This window comes from Oncorhynchus keta, chromosome 37 (genome assembly GCF_023373465.1).
Source record: "Oncorhynchus keta strain PuntledgeMale-10-30-2019 chromosome 37, Oket_V2, whole genome shotgun sequence".
In the NCBI taxonomy this organism is placed as follows: Eukaryota; Metazoa; Chordata; class Actinopteri; order Salmoniformes; family Salmonidae; genus Oncorhynchus; species Oncorhynchus keta.
In genome coordinates, this window is record NC_068457.1 from 28,017,743 (window position 1) to 28,035,153 (window position 17,411).

The 17,411-nt window shown below is 41.1% G+C and overlaps 1 protein-coding gene across 4 annotated transcripts in view; it reads right to left on the minus strand.

The window, feature by feature from the left end:
- scml2 (Scm polycomb group protein like 2) overlaps positions 1 to 17,411 on the minus strand; it is an 86,282-nt gene that overhangs the window by 19,304 nt on the left and 49,567 nt on the right. For all 4 annotated transcript variants that reach the window (XM_052500082.1, XM_052500084.1, XM_052500081.1 and 1 more), the window contains 2 exons: positions 2,234 to 2,517; positions 1,636 to 1,753 (listed from right to left, as the gene is read on the minus strand). In XM_052500082.1, the coding sequence (XP_052356042.1) occupies positions 1,636 to 1,753; positions 2,234 to 2,517 (402 nt within the window). The remainder of the gene's footprint in view (positions 1 to 1,635; positions 1,754 to 2,233; positions 2,518 to 17,411) is intronic.

A 17,411-nucleotide genomic window follows, 5' to 3' on the forward strand; every position in this document is an offset into this window, starting at 1 on the left:
CTGGACTGCTCTAGATGGACCAGTTAAATCACTCAGAACAATGACCAGCTGGACTGCTCTAGATAGACCAGTTAAATCACTCAGAACAATGACCAGCTGGACTGCTCTAGATAGACCAGTTAAATCACTCAGAACAAGAGACCAGCTGGACTGCTCTAGATGGACCAGTTAAATCACTCAGAACATGGACCAGCTGGACTGCTCTAGATAGACCAGTTAAATCACTCAGAACAATGACCAGCTGGACTGCTCTAGATGGACCAGTTAAATCACTCAGAACAATGACCAGCTGGACTGCTCTAGATGGACCAGTTAAATCACTCAGAACAATGGACCAGCTGGACTGCTCTAGATGGACCAGTTAAATCACTCAGAACAATGACCAGCTGGACTGCTCTAGATGGACCAGTTAAATCACTCAGAACAAGAGACCAGCTGGACTGCTCTAGATGGACCAGTTAAATGACTCAGAACAATGACCAGCTGGACTGCTCTAGATAGACCAGTTAAATGACTCAGAACAATGACCAGCTGGACTGCTCTAGATAGACCAGTTAAATCACTCAGAACAAGAGACCAGCTGGACTGCTCTAGATGGACCAGTTAAATGACTCAGAACAATGACCAGCTGGACTGCTCTAGGTGGACCAGTTAAATAGACCAGTTAAATGACTCAGAACAATGACCAGCTGGACTGCTCTAGATAGACCAGCTGGACTGGACTGCTCTAGATGGACCAGTTAAATGACTCAGAACAATGACCAGCTGGACTGCTCTAGGTGGACCAGTTAAATGACTCAGAACAATGACCAGCTGGACTGCTCTAGATGGACCAGTTAAATGACTCAGAACAATGACCAGCTGGACTGCTCTAGATGGACCAGTTAAATGACTCAGAACAATGACCAGCTGGACTGCTCTAGATAGACCAGTTAAATGACTCAGAACAATGACCAGCTGGACTGCTCTAGATAGACCAGTTAAATCACTCAGAACAGGGGACCAGTTGAACTGCTCTAGCGTGTGAATATATACTGAGTGTACCAAACATTAGGAACACCTTCCTAACATGGAGTTGCACCTCCTTTTCCCCTCAGAACAGCCTCAATTCGTCCGGGCATGGACTTTACAAGGTGTAGAAAGTGTTCCACAGAGATGCTGGACTATATTGACTCTAATGCTTCCCACAGTTGTGTCAAGTTGGCTGGATGTCCTTTGGGTGGTGGACCATTCTTGATACACACAGGAAACTGTTGAGTGTGAAAACCCCAGCAGCGTTGCAGTTCTTGACCCAAACCGGTGTGCCTGGCACCTACTACCATACCCCATTCAAAGGCACTTAAATCCTTTGTCTTGCCCAATCACCCTATGAATGACACACATACACAACCATGTCTCAATTGTCTCAAGACTTAAAAATCCTTGTTTAACCCCGTCTGTCTCCTCCTCTTCATCTACACTGATTGAAGTGGATTTAACAAGTGACATCAATAAGGGATCATAACTTCAACCTAGATTCACCTGATCAGTCTATGTCGAGGAAAGATCAAGTGTTCCTAATGTGTATATCTGTTAATACAGCGATCTGTTAAACTGCATCAATGTTATCATTTATCTGACAGGACTGAGTGTTACCTGTGGAGACCACTCCAGGGCTGTTGTCCTTCGGTCCATGAACGTTGATCAGTCTGGTCTCAGAGGCTGTAGTATATACAGAGCCTGTCCCCGAGGAGGGCAGCACACGTGGCTTCCTCTGAACAAACACAACCTTTTTTATTTAACCAGGCAAGTGAGTTAAGAGCAAATTCTTATTTTCAATGACGGCCTGGGAACAGTGGGTTAACTGCCTGTTCAGGGGCAGAACGACAGATTTGTACCTTGTCAGCTCGGGCGGTTTGAACTTGCAACCTTCCGGTTACTAGTCCAACGCTCTAACCACTAGGCTACCCTGCCATTCACGGACAACTCTTCGATCCCTATCATATACCGACACCACACAGCGCCCCTACTGTAGTAAACCACTGTGATGTCGTCATACAACATTGTGTAAAGTGATTGGACTGGAGGTCAAATTCCTCCGGGAGTGTTAACTGGAGCCAATCACTACAACCAGTCACACATTTCATTAAACAGACAGACAACAAAACTGCTGTTCCAATAAGCATACTTTTTCAGTCCAGTACTAAACTCAATCTGGATCCAGGAAACGGGTTCATTGACCATAGGCCCTTACCTTGCTCCCAGGCTTGGGCCCCCTCTTCTTATGGGGTCTGGGTGCTAGCTGGGAGCCGGAGACCTGTGGCGTACCATTCAGAGCAGCCTCCGCAGCTGCCTCCGCCGCTGCCTTGAGCAGGGCGATGGTCTGCAGTTTGGGGCGCCGGCCCCGGACACCCTTCCGCACGGGCAGAGGGGGCAGCGGATGGGGCAGGCGATAGGAGGAGGGGGACTGCATGGAGCGTCTGGAGGGGGCGGGGGGAGAGGAGGAGGCTGGGAGGAAGAGGGCCTTGGGGAGGGTGACTGAAACGAGAGGAAAGGCAAAAGGTGGAATTAGAAAATCATGATGGGATGTTATTTGCCACTGCAACATCACCAGGAATCCAGTCAACTGAAAACATAGCGTTCAGTAGTCCACAACAACTGAAAACATGGAGTTCAGTCATCCACAACAACTGAAAACATAGCGTTCAGTAGTCCACAACAACTGAAAACATGGAGTTCAGTCATCCACAACAACTGAAAACATGGAGTTCAGTCATCCACAACAACTGAAAACATAGCGTTCAGTCATCCACAACAACTGAAAACATAGCATTCAGTCATCCACAACAACTGAAAACATAGCGTTCAGTCATCCACAACAACTGAAAACATTCAGTCAGTCATCCACAACAACTGAAAACATAGCGTTCAGTCATCCACAACAACTGAAAACATAGCGTTCAGTCATCCACAACAACTGAAAACATACAGTTCAGTCATCCACAACAACTGAAAACATAGAGTTCAGTCATCCACAACAACTGAAAACATAGCATTCAGTCATCCACAACAACTGAAAACACAGCATTCAGTCATCCACAACAACTGAAAACATAGCTTATAATGACCATAGCTGTTTGTTTCTTACCCAAGGTTCATTTAATAATGTTGCTTTTAAATTCAGCTATTGTTGAATGAATCCATGGTATTAAGGCTTATGAAAAGGGGAGCTACTGTTCTGGGAGGCAAAACAGGAGGACTTCCTGGACAAACACACACACACACACACAAATCAATCACTGTCTGTTCCGATACGCATTAAGAATTCCACTGAGCTGAAGCGAGTCTACACTCTGCAGCACCAGTAGATCAAACACCGTCTGACACACATGAATAACAACTTTGATCTTCCCGCTTTGATTCAAAAGCCACAGCTCAAAGTCAGACTTCATACATAACACTACTTCCAATCCAATTCCACACACAAACAATCTACCTCCCCCAGCTCCAGCCAGGCAGCCAAAGGTTCTTTAAAATATCCAAAGCGTCACATTTCCACTCCTCGCGTTGGTTGGCTACATTTCAAGTGTTCGCTGTTCGCCCATTTTCCCCTCAAAACATTGAGTCAGTGAAAGGAATGGTTGGAATCTTTAAGAGGAGGAAAAGGAAGCAGTAGAGGCAGGGATCTTTAAGATGAGGAAAAGGAAGCAGTAGAGGCAGGGATCTTTAAGAGGAGGAAAGGAAGCAGTAGAGGCAGGGATCTTTAAGAGGAGGAAAGGAAGCAGTAGAGGCAGGGATCTGTAAGATGAGGAACAGGAAGCAGTAGAGGCAGGAATCTTTAAGAGGAGGAAAGGGAAGCAGTAGAGGCAGGGATCTTTAAGAGGAGGAAAAGGAAGCAGTAGAGGCAGGGATCTTTAAGAGGAGGAAAGGGAAGCAGTAGAGGCAGGAATCTTTAAGATGAGGAAAAGGAAGCAGTAGAGGCAGGGATCTTTAAGAGGAGGAAAAGGAAGCAGTAGAGGCAGGAATCTTTAAGATGAGGAACAGGAAGCAGTAGAGGCAGGAATCTTTAAGAGGAGGAAAGGGAAGCAGAAGAGGCAGGGATCTTTAAGAGGAGGAAAAGGAAGCAGTAGAGGCAGGGATCTTTAAGAGGAGGAAAGGGAAGCAGTAGAGGCAGGGATCTTTAAGAGGAGGAAAAGGAAGCAGTAGAGGCAGGGATCTTTAAGAGGAGGAAAGGGAAGCAGTAGAGGCAGGAATCTTTAAGAGGAGGAAAAGGAAGCAGTAGAGGCAGGGATCTTTAAGAGGAGGAAAAGGAAGCAGTAGAGGCAGGAATCTTTAAGATGAGGAAAAGGAAGCAGTAGAGGCAGGGATCTTTAAGAGGAGGAAAAGGAAGCAGTAGAGGCAGGGATCTTTAAGAGGAGGAAAAGGAAGCAGTAGAGGCAGGGATCTTTAAGAGGAAAAGGTGAGACATACCAGAGTATTCCATCACATTGGGGACAAGGGATACGTTTCCAGTGTGTTGTGTTCTCTGGGTCTAACAAGTCTTTTGTCTGGGGCCCTCCCCCTTTTCATTATAGAGGTCAGGGGTCAGGCTCCCCTGAGACCAGCCAGGTAATCCCCTTCTGCAGACAGCCTGCCTTCATCTCACCTAGATCACAACACTAGGCTACTGTTACATGTTCAATTACTAAACTCAAACCTACCATTACTACTATGAGGTAGTAATTAGTAGTTTGTTATAACACTGCGATGCCAATCAATAGTTTAAAAGAAATTTGAACAAAATGAAAACCTAGTCTAATATACAGACAATGGGTTTTCTAGAGGTGAGGTTTGCTAAGGGTTGAAACCTTTCTATTTAAGCAGCTTGGTATACAGGGCACTTATTATATAGACAGGACTAAACACATCCCTAAACCAGCTATAATGACAAACACTTATTATATAGACAGGGCATTGTAGCTGAACACATCCCTAAACCAGCTATAATGACAAACACTTACAGTGCCAGGCTCCCAAACCAGCTATAATGACATAAAAGTATGAAGGACTAAACCCCTTGAACTTTGCGACCTTTTGATATTTCAGGCTAAACAAACATAAACCAGATATGACAAAAACTGTATTTTTAAACACATCCCTAAAAGAATCAACAACAAGTGGGACACAATATTATGAAGTGGAACGACATTTATTTGATATTTCAAACTTTTTTAACAAATCAAAAACTGAAAAATATAGGGACTAAACACATCCCTAAACCAGCTATAATGACAAACAGTTTTATATCTTTATGTTTGAAGCCTGAAATGTGGCACTAAACACATCCCTAAACCAGCTATAATTCAAGGGGCTAAACACATCCCTAAACCAGCTATAATGACAAACACTTATTATATAGACAGGACTAAACACATCCCTAAACCAGCTATAATGACAAACACTCATTATATAGACAGGACTAAACACATCCCTAAACCAGCTATAATGACAAACACTTATTATATAGACAGGACTAAACACATCCCTAAACCAGCTATAATGACAAACACTTATTATATAGACAGGACTAAACACATCCCTAAACCAGCTATAATGACAAACACTTATTATATAGACAGGACTAAACACATCCCTAAACCAGCTATAATGACAAACACTTATTATATAGACAGGACTAAACACATCCCTAAACCAGCTATAATGACAAACACTTATTATATAGACAGGACTAAACACATCCCTAAACCAGCTATAATGACAAACACTTATTATATAGACAGGCTATAATGACAAACACTAAACACATCCCTAAACCAGCTATAATGACAAACACTTATTATATAGACAGGACTAAACACATCCCTAAACCAGCTATAATGACAAACACTTATTATATAGACAGGACTAAACACATCCCTAAACCAGCTATAATGACAAACACTTATTATATAGACAGGACTGAACACATCCCTAAACCAGCTATAATGACAAACACTCATTATATAGACAGGACTAAACACATCCCTAAACCAGCTATAATGACAAACACTTATTATATAGACAGGACTAAACACATCCCTAAACCAGCTATAATGACAAACACTAGCAGGATAACCTTATTTTCTATTAGGTATTGAGATATATATAGATTATTTGTTTCACTCTTTATGGAATGCGCAATGCAGAGAACACTGGAAGAATAATTATCATTTAATTATCATAGTGAATTATTGTAATCTTTGTTTGTGTGTCAATTATTCCCATAAGGGAAGGGTTACATTCATTCATTCATTCAGCAGCAGGTAAAACTACCATATTCAAATATCCTTCTCTCATTACTGCTCTATTTAATCTCAGCTGTCATTTATAACTAATTCTTATCAAGACCAGCAGACTACTGACTTAGACTTTTAAATTCTACTGGAGCTCAATGCCTTCTCTCCTTCTGGTCCCTCTCTCTCTCTCTCTCATCTGTCCCAGCAACACAATGGGAGTGGAAGGTCGAGGAGGAGATCTGCCATTCAAAGCATCAAGTCAACCCATCCATCAATGGAGGTGGAAAAAATGGCACGTCCAGAGAAAGACATTGAACGGCATTGTGGGTAATCACACAAAAGCAGCCAGTGGCCCCGGCCGCACAAGTCAGTCCACGATTCAGTCAGTCCACGATTCGGTCAGTCCACGATTCGGTCAGTCCACGATTCAGTCAGTCCACGATTCGGTCAGTCCACGATTCAGTCAGTCCACGATTCGGTCAGTCCACGATTCGGTCAGTCCACGATTCAGTCAGTCCACGATTCAGTCAGTCCACGATTCAGTCAGTCCACGATTCAGTCAGTCCACGATTCAGTCAGTCCACGATTCAGTCAGTCCACGATTCAGTCAGTCCACGATTCGGTGAGTCCACGATTCAGTCAGTCCACGATTCAGTCAGTCCACGATTCAGTCAGTCCACGATTCAGTCAGTCCACGATTCAGTCAGTCCACGATTCAGTCAATCCACAAGTTTTATTATTAGTAGCAGTGTGTGTCAAGTATGCCATGATAAACATCTCCTATTTCAACAGAACTCTAGACTGGTTGTCTAGTAGAGAGCAGACCTCTACAGCGTTCTCTAAAGGCCAGCAACATGCCTCTATGGCTGGCTCTACTGCATTCTCTAAAGGCCAGCAACATGCATCTATGGCTGGCTCTACTGCGTTCTCTAAAGGCCAGCAAAATGCCTCTATGGCTGGCTCTACAACGTTCTCTAAAGGCCAGCAAAATGCCTCTATGGCTGGCTCTACAATGTTCTCTAAAGGCCAGCAAAATGCCTCTATGGCTGGCTCTACAACGTTCTCTAAAGGCCAGCAAAATGCCTCTATGGCTGGCTCTACAACGTTCTCTAAAGGCCAGCAAAATGCCTCTATGGCTGGCTCTACAACGTTCTCTAAAGGCCAGCAAAATGCCTCTATGGCTGGCTCTACAACGTTCTCTAAAGGCCAGCAAAATGCCTCTATGGCTGGCTCTACAACGTTCTCTAAAGGCCAGCAAAATGCCTCTATGGCTGGCTCTACAACGTTCTCTAAATGCCAGCAAAATGCCTCTATGGCTGGCTCTACAACGTTCTCTAAAGGCCAGCAAAATGCCTCTATGGCTGGCTCTACAACGTTCTCTAAAGGCCAGCAAAATGCCTCTATGGCTGGCTCTACAACGTTCTCTAAAGGCCAGCAAAATGCCTCTATGGCTGGCTCTACTGCATTCTCTTTTTTATTGAACCTTTATTTAACTGGGCAAGTCAGTAAAGAACCAATTCTTATTTACAATGACGGCCTACCCCGGACGATGGTGGGTCAATTGTGCGCCGCCCTATGGGACTCCCAATCACGGCCGGATGTGAATCAGCCTGGATTCGAACCAGGGACTGTAGTGTCGCCTCTTGCACTGAGATGCAGTGTTTTAGACCGCTGTGCCACTCAAGAGCCCAGGGCCAGCAAAATGCCTCTATGGCTGTCTCTACAGTATTCTCTAAGGGCCAGCAAAATGCCGCTATGGCTGGCTCTACTGCATTCTCTAAGGGCCAGCAAAATGCCGCTATGGCTGGCTCTACTGCATTCTCTAAAGGCCAGTAAAATGCCTCTATGGCTGGCTCTACAGTATTCTCTAAGGGCCAGCTAAATGCCTCTATGGCTGGCTCTACTGCATTCTCTAAGTGCCAGCAAAATGCCTCTATGGCTGGCTCTACTGCATTCTCTAAAGGCCAGCAAAATGCCTCTATGGCTGGCTCTACAGTATTCTCTAAGGGCCAGCTAAATGCCTCTATGGCTGGCTCTACAGCATTCTCTAAAGGCCAGCAAAATGCCTCTATGGCTGGCTCTACAGTATTCTCTAAGTGCCAGCAAAATGCCTCTATGGCTGGCTCTGCTGCATTCTCTAGGGCCAGCAAAATGCCTCTATGGCTGGCTCTACTGCATTCTCTAAAGGCCAGAAAAATGCATCTATGGCTGGCTCTACAGTATTCTCTAAGGGCCAGCAAAATGCCTATATGGCTGCTTAAGCAGCTTGGAAAAAGGTTTCATTGAGAGATGACGGAAAGTGGGGGAAGAATAGACGAGTGTTTTGTTTCACAAGGAGGGAAAGATCACTCACTAGGGGCGGGGCGGGGCAGGGCAGGGCTACCCCACACACACACACACACACACACAGACAGGGACACACACACACAGACACACTACAATACTCCACCTCTCCACAGCAGCTTAGCGAGCAATAGACAAGAAACTATTTTACTTCCAAGTCAAGAAAAGTTTAATTTCCATTCCATTAAACTGTCCCCTAGTTGTTCTAACATAGAGCCTTCCATTCAGTTGATATTAAACTGTCCCCCTAGTTGTTCTAACATAGAGCCTTCCATTCAGTTAATATTAAACTGTCCCCTAGTTGTTCTAACATAGAGCCTTCCATTCAGTTAATATTAAACTGTCCCCTAGTTGTTCTAACATAGAGCCTTCCATTCAGTTAATATTAAACTGTCCCCCTAGTTGTTCTAACATAGAGCCTTCCATTCAGTTGATATTAAACTGTCCCCTAGTTGTTCTAACATAGAGCCTTCCATTCAGTTGATATTAAACTGTCCCCTAGTTGTTCTAACATAGAGCCTTCCATTCAGTTGATATTAAACTGTCCCCTAGTTGTTCTAACATAGAGCCTTCCATTCAGTTGATATTAAACTGTCCCCTAGTTGTTCTAACATAGAGCCTTCCATTCAGTTGATATTAAACTGTCCCCTAGTTGTTCTAACATAGAGCCTTCCATTCAGTTGATATTAAATTGTCCCCTAGTTGTTCTAACATAGAGCCTTCCATTCAGTTAATATTAAACTGTCCCCTAGTTGTTCTAACATAGAGCCTTCCATTCAGTTGATATTAAACTGTCCCCCTAGTTGTTCTAACATAGAACCTTCCATTCAGTTGATATTAAACTGTCCCCCTAGTTGTTCTAACATAGAGCCTTCCATTCAGTTGATATTAAACTGTCCCCTAGTTGTTCTAACAGAGCCTTCCATTCAGTTGATATTAAACTGTCCCCCTAGTTGTTCTAACATAGAGCCTTCCATTCAGTTGATATTAAACTGTCCCCCTAGTTGTTCTAACATAGAGCCTTCCATTCAGTTGATATTAAACTGTCCCCTAGTTGTTCTAACATAGAGCCTTCCATTCAGTTGATATTAAACTGTCCCCTAGTTGTTCTAACATAGAGCCTTCCATTCAGTTAATATTAAACTGTCCCCTAGTTGTTCTAACATAGAGCCTTCCATTCAGTTGATATTAAACTGTCCCCCTAGTTGTTCTAACATAGAGCCTTCCATTCAGTTGATATTAAACTGTCCCCTAGTTGTTCTAACATAGAGCCTTCCATTCAGTTGATATTAAACTGTCCCCTAGTTGTTCTAACATAGAGCCTTCCATTCAGTTAATATTAAACTGTCCCCTAGTTGTTCTAACATAGAGCCTTCCATTCAGTTGATATTAAACTGTCCCCTAGTTGTTCTAACATAGAGCCTTCCATTCAGTTGATATTAAACTGTCCCCTAGTTGTTCTAACATAGAGCCTTCCATTCAGTTGATATTAAACTGTCCCCTAGTTGTTCTAACATAGAGCCTTCCATTCAGTTAATATTAAACTGTCCCCTAGTTGTTCTAACATAGAGCCTTCCATTCAGTTGATATTAAACTGTCCCCCTAGTTGTTCTAACATAGAGCCTTCCATTCAGTTGATATTAAACTGTCCCCTAGTTGTTCTAACATAGAGCCTTCCATTCAGTTAATATTAAACTGTCCCCTAGTTGTTCTAACATAGAACCTTCCATTCAGTTGCTATTAAACTGTCCCCTAGTTGTTCTAACATAGAGCCTTCCATTCAGTTGATATTAAACTGTCCCCTAGTTGTTCTAACATAGAGCCTTCCATTCAGTTGATATTAAACTGTCCCCTAGTTGTTCTAACATAGAGCCTTCCATTCAGTTGATATTAAACTGTCCCCTAGTTGTTCTAACATAGAGCCTTCCATTCAGTTGATATTAAACTGTCCCCTAGTTGTTCTAACATAGAGCCTTCCATTCAGTTGATATTAAACTGTCCCCTAGTTGTTCTAACATAGAGCCTTCCATTCAGTTGATATTAAACTGTCCCCTAGTTGTTCTAACATAGAGCCTTCCATTCAGTTGATATTAAACTGTCCCCCTAGTTGTTCTAACATAGAGCCTTCCATTCAGTTAATATTAAACTGTCCCCTAGTTGTTCTAACATAGAGCCTTCCATTCAGTTAATATTAAACTGTCCCCTAGTTGTTCTAACATAGAGCCTTCCATTCAGTTGATATTAAACTGTCCCCTAGTTGTTCTAACATAGAGCCTTCCATTCAGTTGATATTAAACTGTCCCCCAGTTGTTCTAACAGCCTTCCATTCAGTTGATATTAAACTGTCCCCCTAGTTGTTCTAACATAGAGCCTTCCATTCAGTTGATATTAAACTGTCCCCTAGTTGTTCTAACATAGAGCCTTCCATTCAGTTGATATTAAACTGTCCCCTAGTTGTTCTAACATAGAGCCTTCCATTCAGTTGATATTAAACTGTCCCCTAGTTGTTCTAACATAGAGCCTTCCATTCAGTTGATATTAAACTGTCCCCTAGTTGTTCTAACATAGAGCCTTCCATTCAGTTGATATTAAACTGTCCCCTAGTTGTTCTAACATAGAGCCTTCCATTCAGTTGATATTAAACTGTCCCCTAGTTGTTCTAACATAGAGCCTTCCATTCAGTTGATATTAAACTGTCCCCTAGTTGTTCTAACATAGAGCCTTCCATTCAGTTGATATTAAACTGTCCCCTAGTTGTTCTAACATAGAGCCTTCCATTCAGTTGATATTAAACTGTCCCCTAGTTGTTCTAACATAGAGCCTTCCATTCAGTTGATATTAAACTGTCCCCTAGTTGTTCTAACATAGAGCCTTCCATTCAGTTGATATTAAACTGTCCCCTAGTTGTTCTAACATAGAGCCTTCCATTCAGTTAATATTAAACTGTCCCCTAGTTGTTCTAACATAGAGCCTTCCATTCAGTTAATATTAAACTGTCCCCTAGTTGTTCTAACATAGAGCCTTCCATTCAGTTGATATTAAACTGTCCCCTAGTTGTTCTAACATAGAGCCTTCCATTCAGTTGATATTAAACTGTCCCCTAGTTGTTCTAACATAGAGCCTTCCATTCAGTTGATATTAAACTGTCCCCTAGTTGTTCTAACATAGAGCCTTCCATTCAGTTAATATTAAACTGTCCCCTAGTTGTTCTAACATAGAGCCTTCCATTCAGTTGATATTAAACTGTCCCCTAGTTGTTCTAACATAGAGCCTTCCATTCAGTTGATATTAAACTGTCCCCTAGTTGTTCTAACATAGAGCCTTCCATTCAGTTGATATTAAACTGTCCCCCTAGTTGTTCTAACATAGAGCCTTCCATTCAGTTGATATTAAACTGTCCCCTAGTTGTTCTAACATAGAGCCTTCCATTCAGTTGATATTAAACTGTCCCCTAGTTGTTCTAACATAGAGCCTTCCATTCAGTTGATATTAAACTGTCCCCTAGTTGTTCTAACATAGAGCCTTCCATTCAGTTGATATTAAACTGTCCCCTAGTTGTTCTAACATAGAGCCTTCCATTCAGTTGATATTAAACTGTCCCCTAGTTGTTCTAACATAGAGCCTTCCATTCAGTTGATATTAAACTGTCCCCTAGTTGTTCTAACATAGAGCCTTCCATTCAGTTGATATTAAACTGTCCCCTAGTTGTTCTAACATAGAGCCTTCCATTCAGTTGATATTAAACTGTCCCCTAGTTGTTCTAACATAGAGCCTTCCATTCAGTTGATATTAAACTGTCCCCTAGTTGTTCTAACATAGAGCCTTCCATTCAGTTGATATTAAACTGTCCCCTAGTTGTTCTAACATAGAGCCTTCCATTCAGTTGATATTAAACTGTCCCCTAGTTGTTCTAACATAGAGCCTTCCATTCAGTTGATATTAAACTGTCCCCTAGTTGTTCTAACATAGAGCCTTCCATTCAGTTGATATTAAACTGTCCCCTAGTTGTTCTAACATAGAGCCTTCCATTCAGTTAATATTAAACTGTCCCCTAGTTGTTCTAACATAGAGCCTTCCATTCAGTTGATATTAAACTGTCCCCTAGTTGTTCTAACATAGAGCCTTCCATTCAGTTGATATTAAACTGTCCCCTAGTTGTTCTAACATAGAGCCTTCCATTCAGTTGATATTAAACTGTCCCCTAGTTGTTCTAACATAGAGCCTTCCATTCAGTTGATATTAAACTGTCCCCCTAGTTGTTCTAACATAGAGCCTTCCATTCAGTTGATATTAAACTGTCCCCTAGTTGTTCTAACATAGAGCCTTCCATTCAGTTGATATTAAACTGTCCCCTAGTTGTTCTAACATAGAGCCTTCCATTCAGTTGATATTAAACTGTCCCCTAGTTGTTCTAACATAGAGCCTTCCATTCAGTTAATATTAAACTGTCCCCCTAGTTGTTCTAACATAGAGCCTTCCATTCAGTTGATATTAAACTGTCCCCTAGTTGTTCTAACATAGAGCCTTCCATTCAGTTAATATTAAACTGTCCCCTAGTTGTTCTAACATAGAGCCTTCCATTCAGTTAATATTAAACTGTCCCCTAGTTGTTCTAACATAGAGCCTTCCATTCAGTTGATATTAAACTGTCCCCCTAGTTGTTCTAACATAGAGCCTTCCATTCAGTTGATATTAAACTGTCCCCCTAGTTGTTCTAACATAGAACCTTCCATTCAGTTGATATTAAACTGTCCCCCTAGTTGTTCTAACATAGAGCCTTCCATTCAGTTGATATTAAACTGTCCCCTAGTTGTTCTAACATAGAGCCTTCCATTCAGTTGATATTAAACTGTCCCCCTAGTTGTTCTAACATAGAGCCTTCCATTCAGTTGATATTAAACTGTCCCCTAGTTGTTCTAACATAGAGCCTTCCATTCAGTTGATATTAAACTGTCCCCTAGTTGTTCTAACATAGAGCCTTCCATTCAGTTAATATTAAACTGTCCCCTAGTTGTTCTAACATAGAGCCTTCCATTCAGTTGATATTAAACTGTCCCCTAGTTGTTCTAACATAGAGCCTTCCATTCAGTTAATATTAAACTGTCCCCTAGTTGTTCTAACATAGAGCCTTCCATTCAGTTAATATTAAACTGTCCCCTAGTTGTTCTAACATAGAGCCTTCCATTCAGTTAATATTAAACTGTCCCCTAGTTGTTCTAACATAGAGCCTTCCATTCAGTTAATATTAAACTGTCCCCTAGTTGTTCTAACATAGAGCCTTCCATTCAGTTGATATTAAACTGTCCCCTAGTTGTTCTAACATAGAGCCTTCCATTCAGTTGATATTAAACTGTCCCCTAGTTGTTCTAACATAGAGCCTTCCATTCAGTTGATATTAAACTGTCCCCTAGTTGTTCTAACATAGAACCTTCCATTCAGTTGATATTAAACTGTCCCCCTAGTTGTTCTAACATAGAGCCTTCCATTCAGTTGATATTAAACTGTCCCCTAGTTGTTCTAACATAGAGCCTTCCATTCAGTTGATATTAAACTGTCCCCTAGTTGTTCTAACATAGAGCCTTCCATTCAGTTGATATTAAACTGTCCCCTAGTTGTTCTAACATAGAGCCTTCCATTCAGTTAATATTAAACTGTCCCCTAGTTGTTCTAACATAGAGCCTTCCATTCAGTTGATATTAAACTGTCCCCTAGTTGTTCTAACATAGAGCCTTCCATTCAGTTGATATTAAACTGTCCCCCTAGTTGTTCTAACATAGAGCCTTCCATTCAGTTGATATTAAACTGTCCCCTAGTTGTTCTAACATAGAGCCTTCCATTCAGTTGATATTAAACTGTCCCCTAGTTGTTCTAACATAGAGCCTTCCATTCAGTTGATATTAAACTGTCCCCTAGTTGTTCTAACATAGAGCCTTCCATTCAGTTAATATTAAACTGTCCCCTAGTTGTTCTAACATAGAGCCTTCCATTCAGTTGATATTAAACTGTCCCCTAGTTGTTCTAACATAGAGCCATCCATTCAGTTAATATTAAATTGTCCCCCTAGTTGTTCTAACATAGAGCCTTCCATTCAGTTAATATTAAACTGTCCCCTAGTTGTTCTAACATAGAGCCTTCCATTCAGTTAATATTAAACTGTCCCCTAGTTGTTCTAACATAGAGCCTTCCATTCAGTTAGTTGTTCTAATTAAGCCTTCCATTCAGTTGATATTAAACTGTCCCCTAGTTGTTCTAACATAGAACCTTCCATTCAGTTGATATTAAACTGTCCCCCTAGTTGTTCTAACATAGAGCCTTCCATTCAGTTGATATTAAACTGTCCCCTAGTTGTTCTAACAGAGCCTTCCATTCAGTTGATATTAAACTGTCCCCCTAGTTGTTCTAACAGAGCCTTCCATTCAGTTGATATTAAACTGTCCCCCTAGTTGTTCTAACATAGAGCCTTCCATTCAGTTAATATTAAACTGTCCCCTAGTTGTTCTAACATAGAGCCTTCCATTCAGTTGATATTAAACTGTCCCCTAGTTGTTCTAACATAGAGCCTTCCATTCAGTTGATATTAAACTGTCCCCCTAGTTGTTCTAACATAGAGCCTTCCATTCAGTTAATATTAAACTGTCCCCCTAGTTGTTCTAACATAGAGTCTTCCATTCAGTTGATATTAAACTGTCCCCTAGTTGTTCTAACATAGAGCCTTCCATTCAGTTGATATTAAACTGTCCCCTAGTTGTTCTAACATAGAGCCTTCCATTCAGTTGATATTAAACTGTCCCCTAGTTGTTCTAACATAGAGCCTTCCATTCAGTTGATATTAAACTGTCCCCTAGTTGTTCTAACATAGAGCCTTCCATTCAGTTGATATTAAACTGTCCCTAGTTGTTCTAACATAGAGCCTTCCATTCAGTTGATATTAAACTGTCCCCCTAGTTGTTCTAACATAAGCCTTCCATTCAGTTGATATTAAACTGTCCCCCTAGTTGTTCTAACATAGAGCCTTCCATTCAGTTGATATTAAACTGTCCCCTAGTTGTTCTAACATAGAGCCTTCCATTCAGTTGATATTAAACTGTCCCCCTAGTTGTTCTAACATAGAGCCTTCCATTCAGTTGATATTAAACTGTCCCCTAGTTGTTCTAACATAGAGCCTTCCATTCAGTTAATATTAAACTGTCCCCTAGTTGTTCTAACATAGAGCCTTCCATTCAGTTGATATTAAACTGTCCCCTAGTTGTTCTAACATAGAGCCTTCCATTCAGTTAATATTAAACTGTCCCCTAGTTGTTCTAACATAGAGCCTTCCATTCAGTTAATATTAAACTGTCCCCTAGTTGTTCTAACATAGAGCCTTCCATTCAGTTGATATTAAACTGTCCCCTAGTTGTTCTAACATAGAGCCTTCCATTCAGTTGATATTAAACTGTCCCCTAGTTGTTCTAACATAGAGCCTTCCATTCAGTTGATATTAAACTGTCCCCTAGTTGTTCTAACATAGAGCCTTCCATTCAGTTGATATTAAACTGTCCCCTAGTTGTTCTAACATAGAGCCTTCCATTCAGTTGATATTAAACTGTCCCCTAGTTGTTCTAACATAGAGCCTTCCATTCAGTTAATATTAAACTGTCCCCTAGTTGTTCTAACATAGAGCCTTCCATTCAGTTGATATTAAACTGTCCCCCTAGTTGTTCTAACATAGAGCCTTCCATTCAGTTGATATTAAACTGTCCCCCTAGTTGTTCTAACATAGAGCCTTCCATTCAGTTGATATTAAACTGTCCCCTAGTTGTTCTAACATAGAGCCTTCCATTCAGTTGATATTAAACTGTCCCCTAGATGTTCTAACATAGAGCCTTCCATTCAGTTGATATTAAACTGTCCCCTAGTTGTTCTAACATAGAGCCTTCCATTCAGTTAATATTAAACTGTCCCCTAGTTGTTCTAACATAGAGCCTTCCATTCAGTTGATATTAAACTGTCCCCTAGTTGTTCTAACATAGAGCCTTCCATTCAGTTAATATTAAATTGTCCCCCTAGTTGTTCTAACATAGAGCCTTCCATTCAGTTAATATTAAACTGTCCCTCTAGTTGTTCTAACATAGAGCCTTCCATTCAGTTAATATTAAACTGTCCCCTAGTTGTTCTAACATAGAGCCTTCCATTCAGTTGATATTAAACTGTCCCCCTAGTTGTTCTAACATAGAACCTTCCATTCAGTTGATATTAAACTGTCCCCCTAGTTGTTCTAACATAGAGCCTTCCATTCAGTTGATATTAAACTGTCCCCTAGTTGTTCTAACATAGAGCCTTCCATTCAGTTGATATTAAACTGTCCCCTAGTTGTTCTAACATAGAGCCTTCCATTCAGTTGATATTAAACTGTCCCCTAGTTGTTCTAACATAGAGCCTTCCATTCAGTTGATATTAAACTGTCCCCCTAGTTGTTCTAACATAGAGCCTTCCATTCAGTTGATATTAAACTGTCCCCTAGTTGTTCTAACATAGAGCCTTCCATTCAGTTAATATTAAACTGTCCCCTAGTTGTTCTAACATAGAGCCTTCCATTCAGTTGATATTAAACTGTCCCCTAGTTGTTCTAACATAGAGCCTTCCATTCAGTTGATATTAAACTGTCCCTCTAGTTGTTCTAACATAGAGCCTTCCATTCAGTTAATATTAAACTGTCCCCCTAGTTGTTCTAACATAGAGCCTTCCATTCAGTTGATATTAAACTGTCCCCTAGTTGTTCTAACATAGAGCCTTCCATTCAGTTAATATTAAACTGTCCTCTAGTTGTTCTAA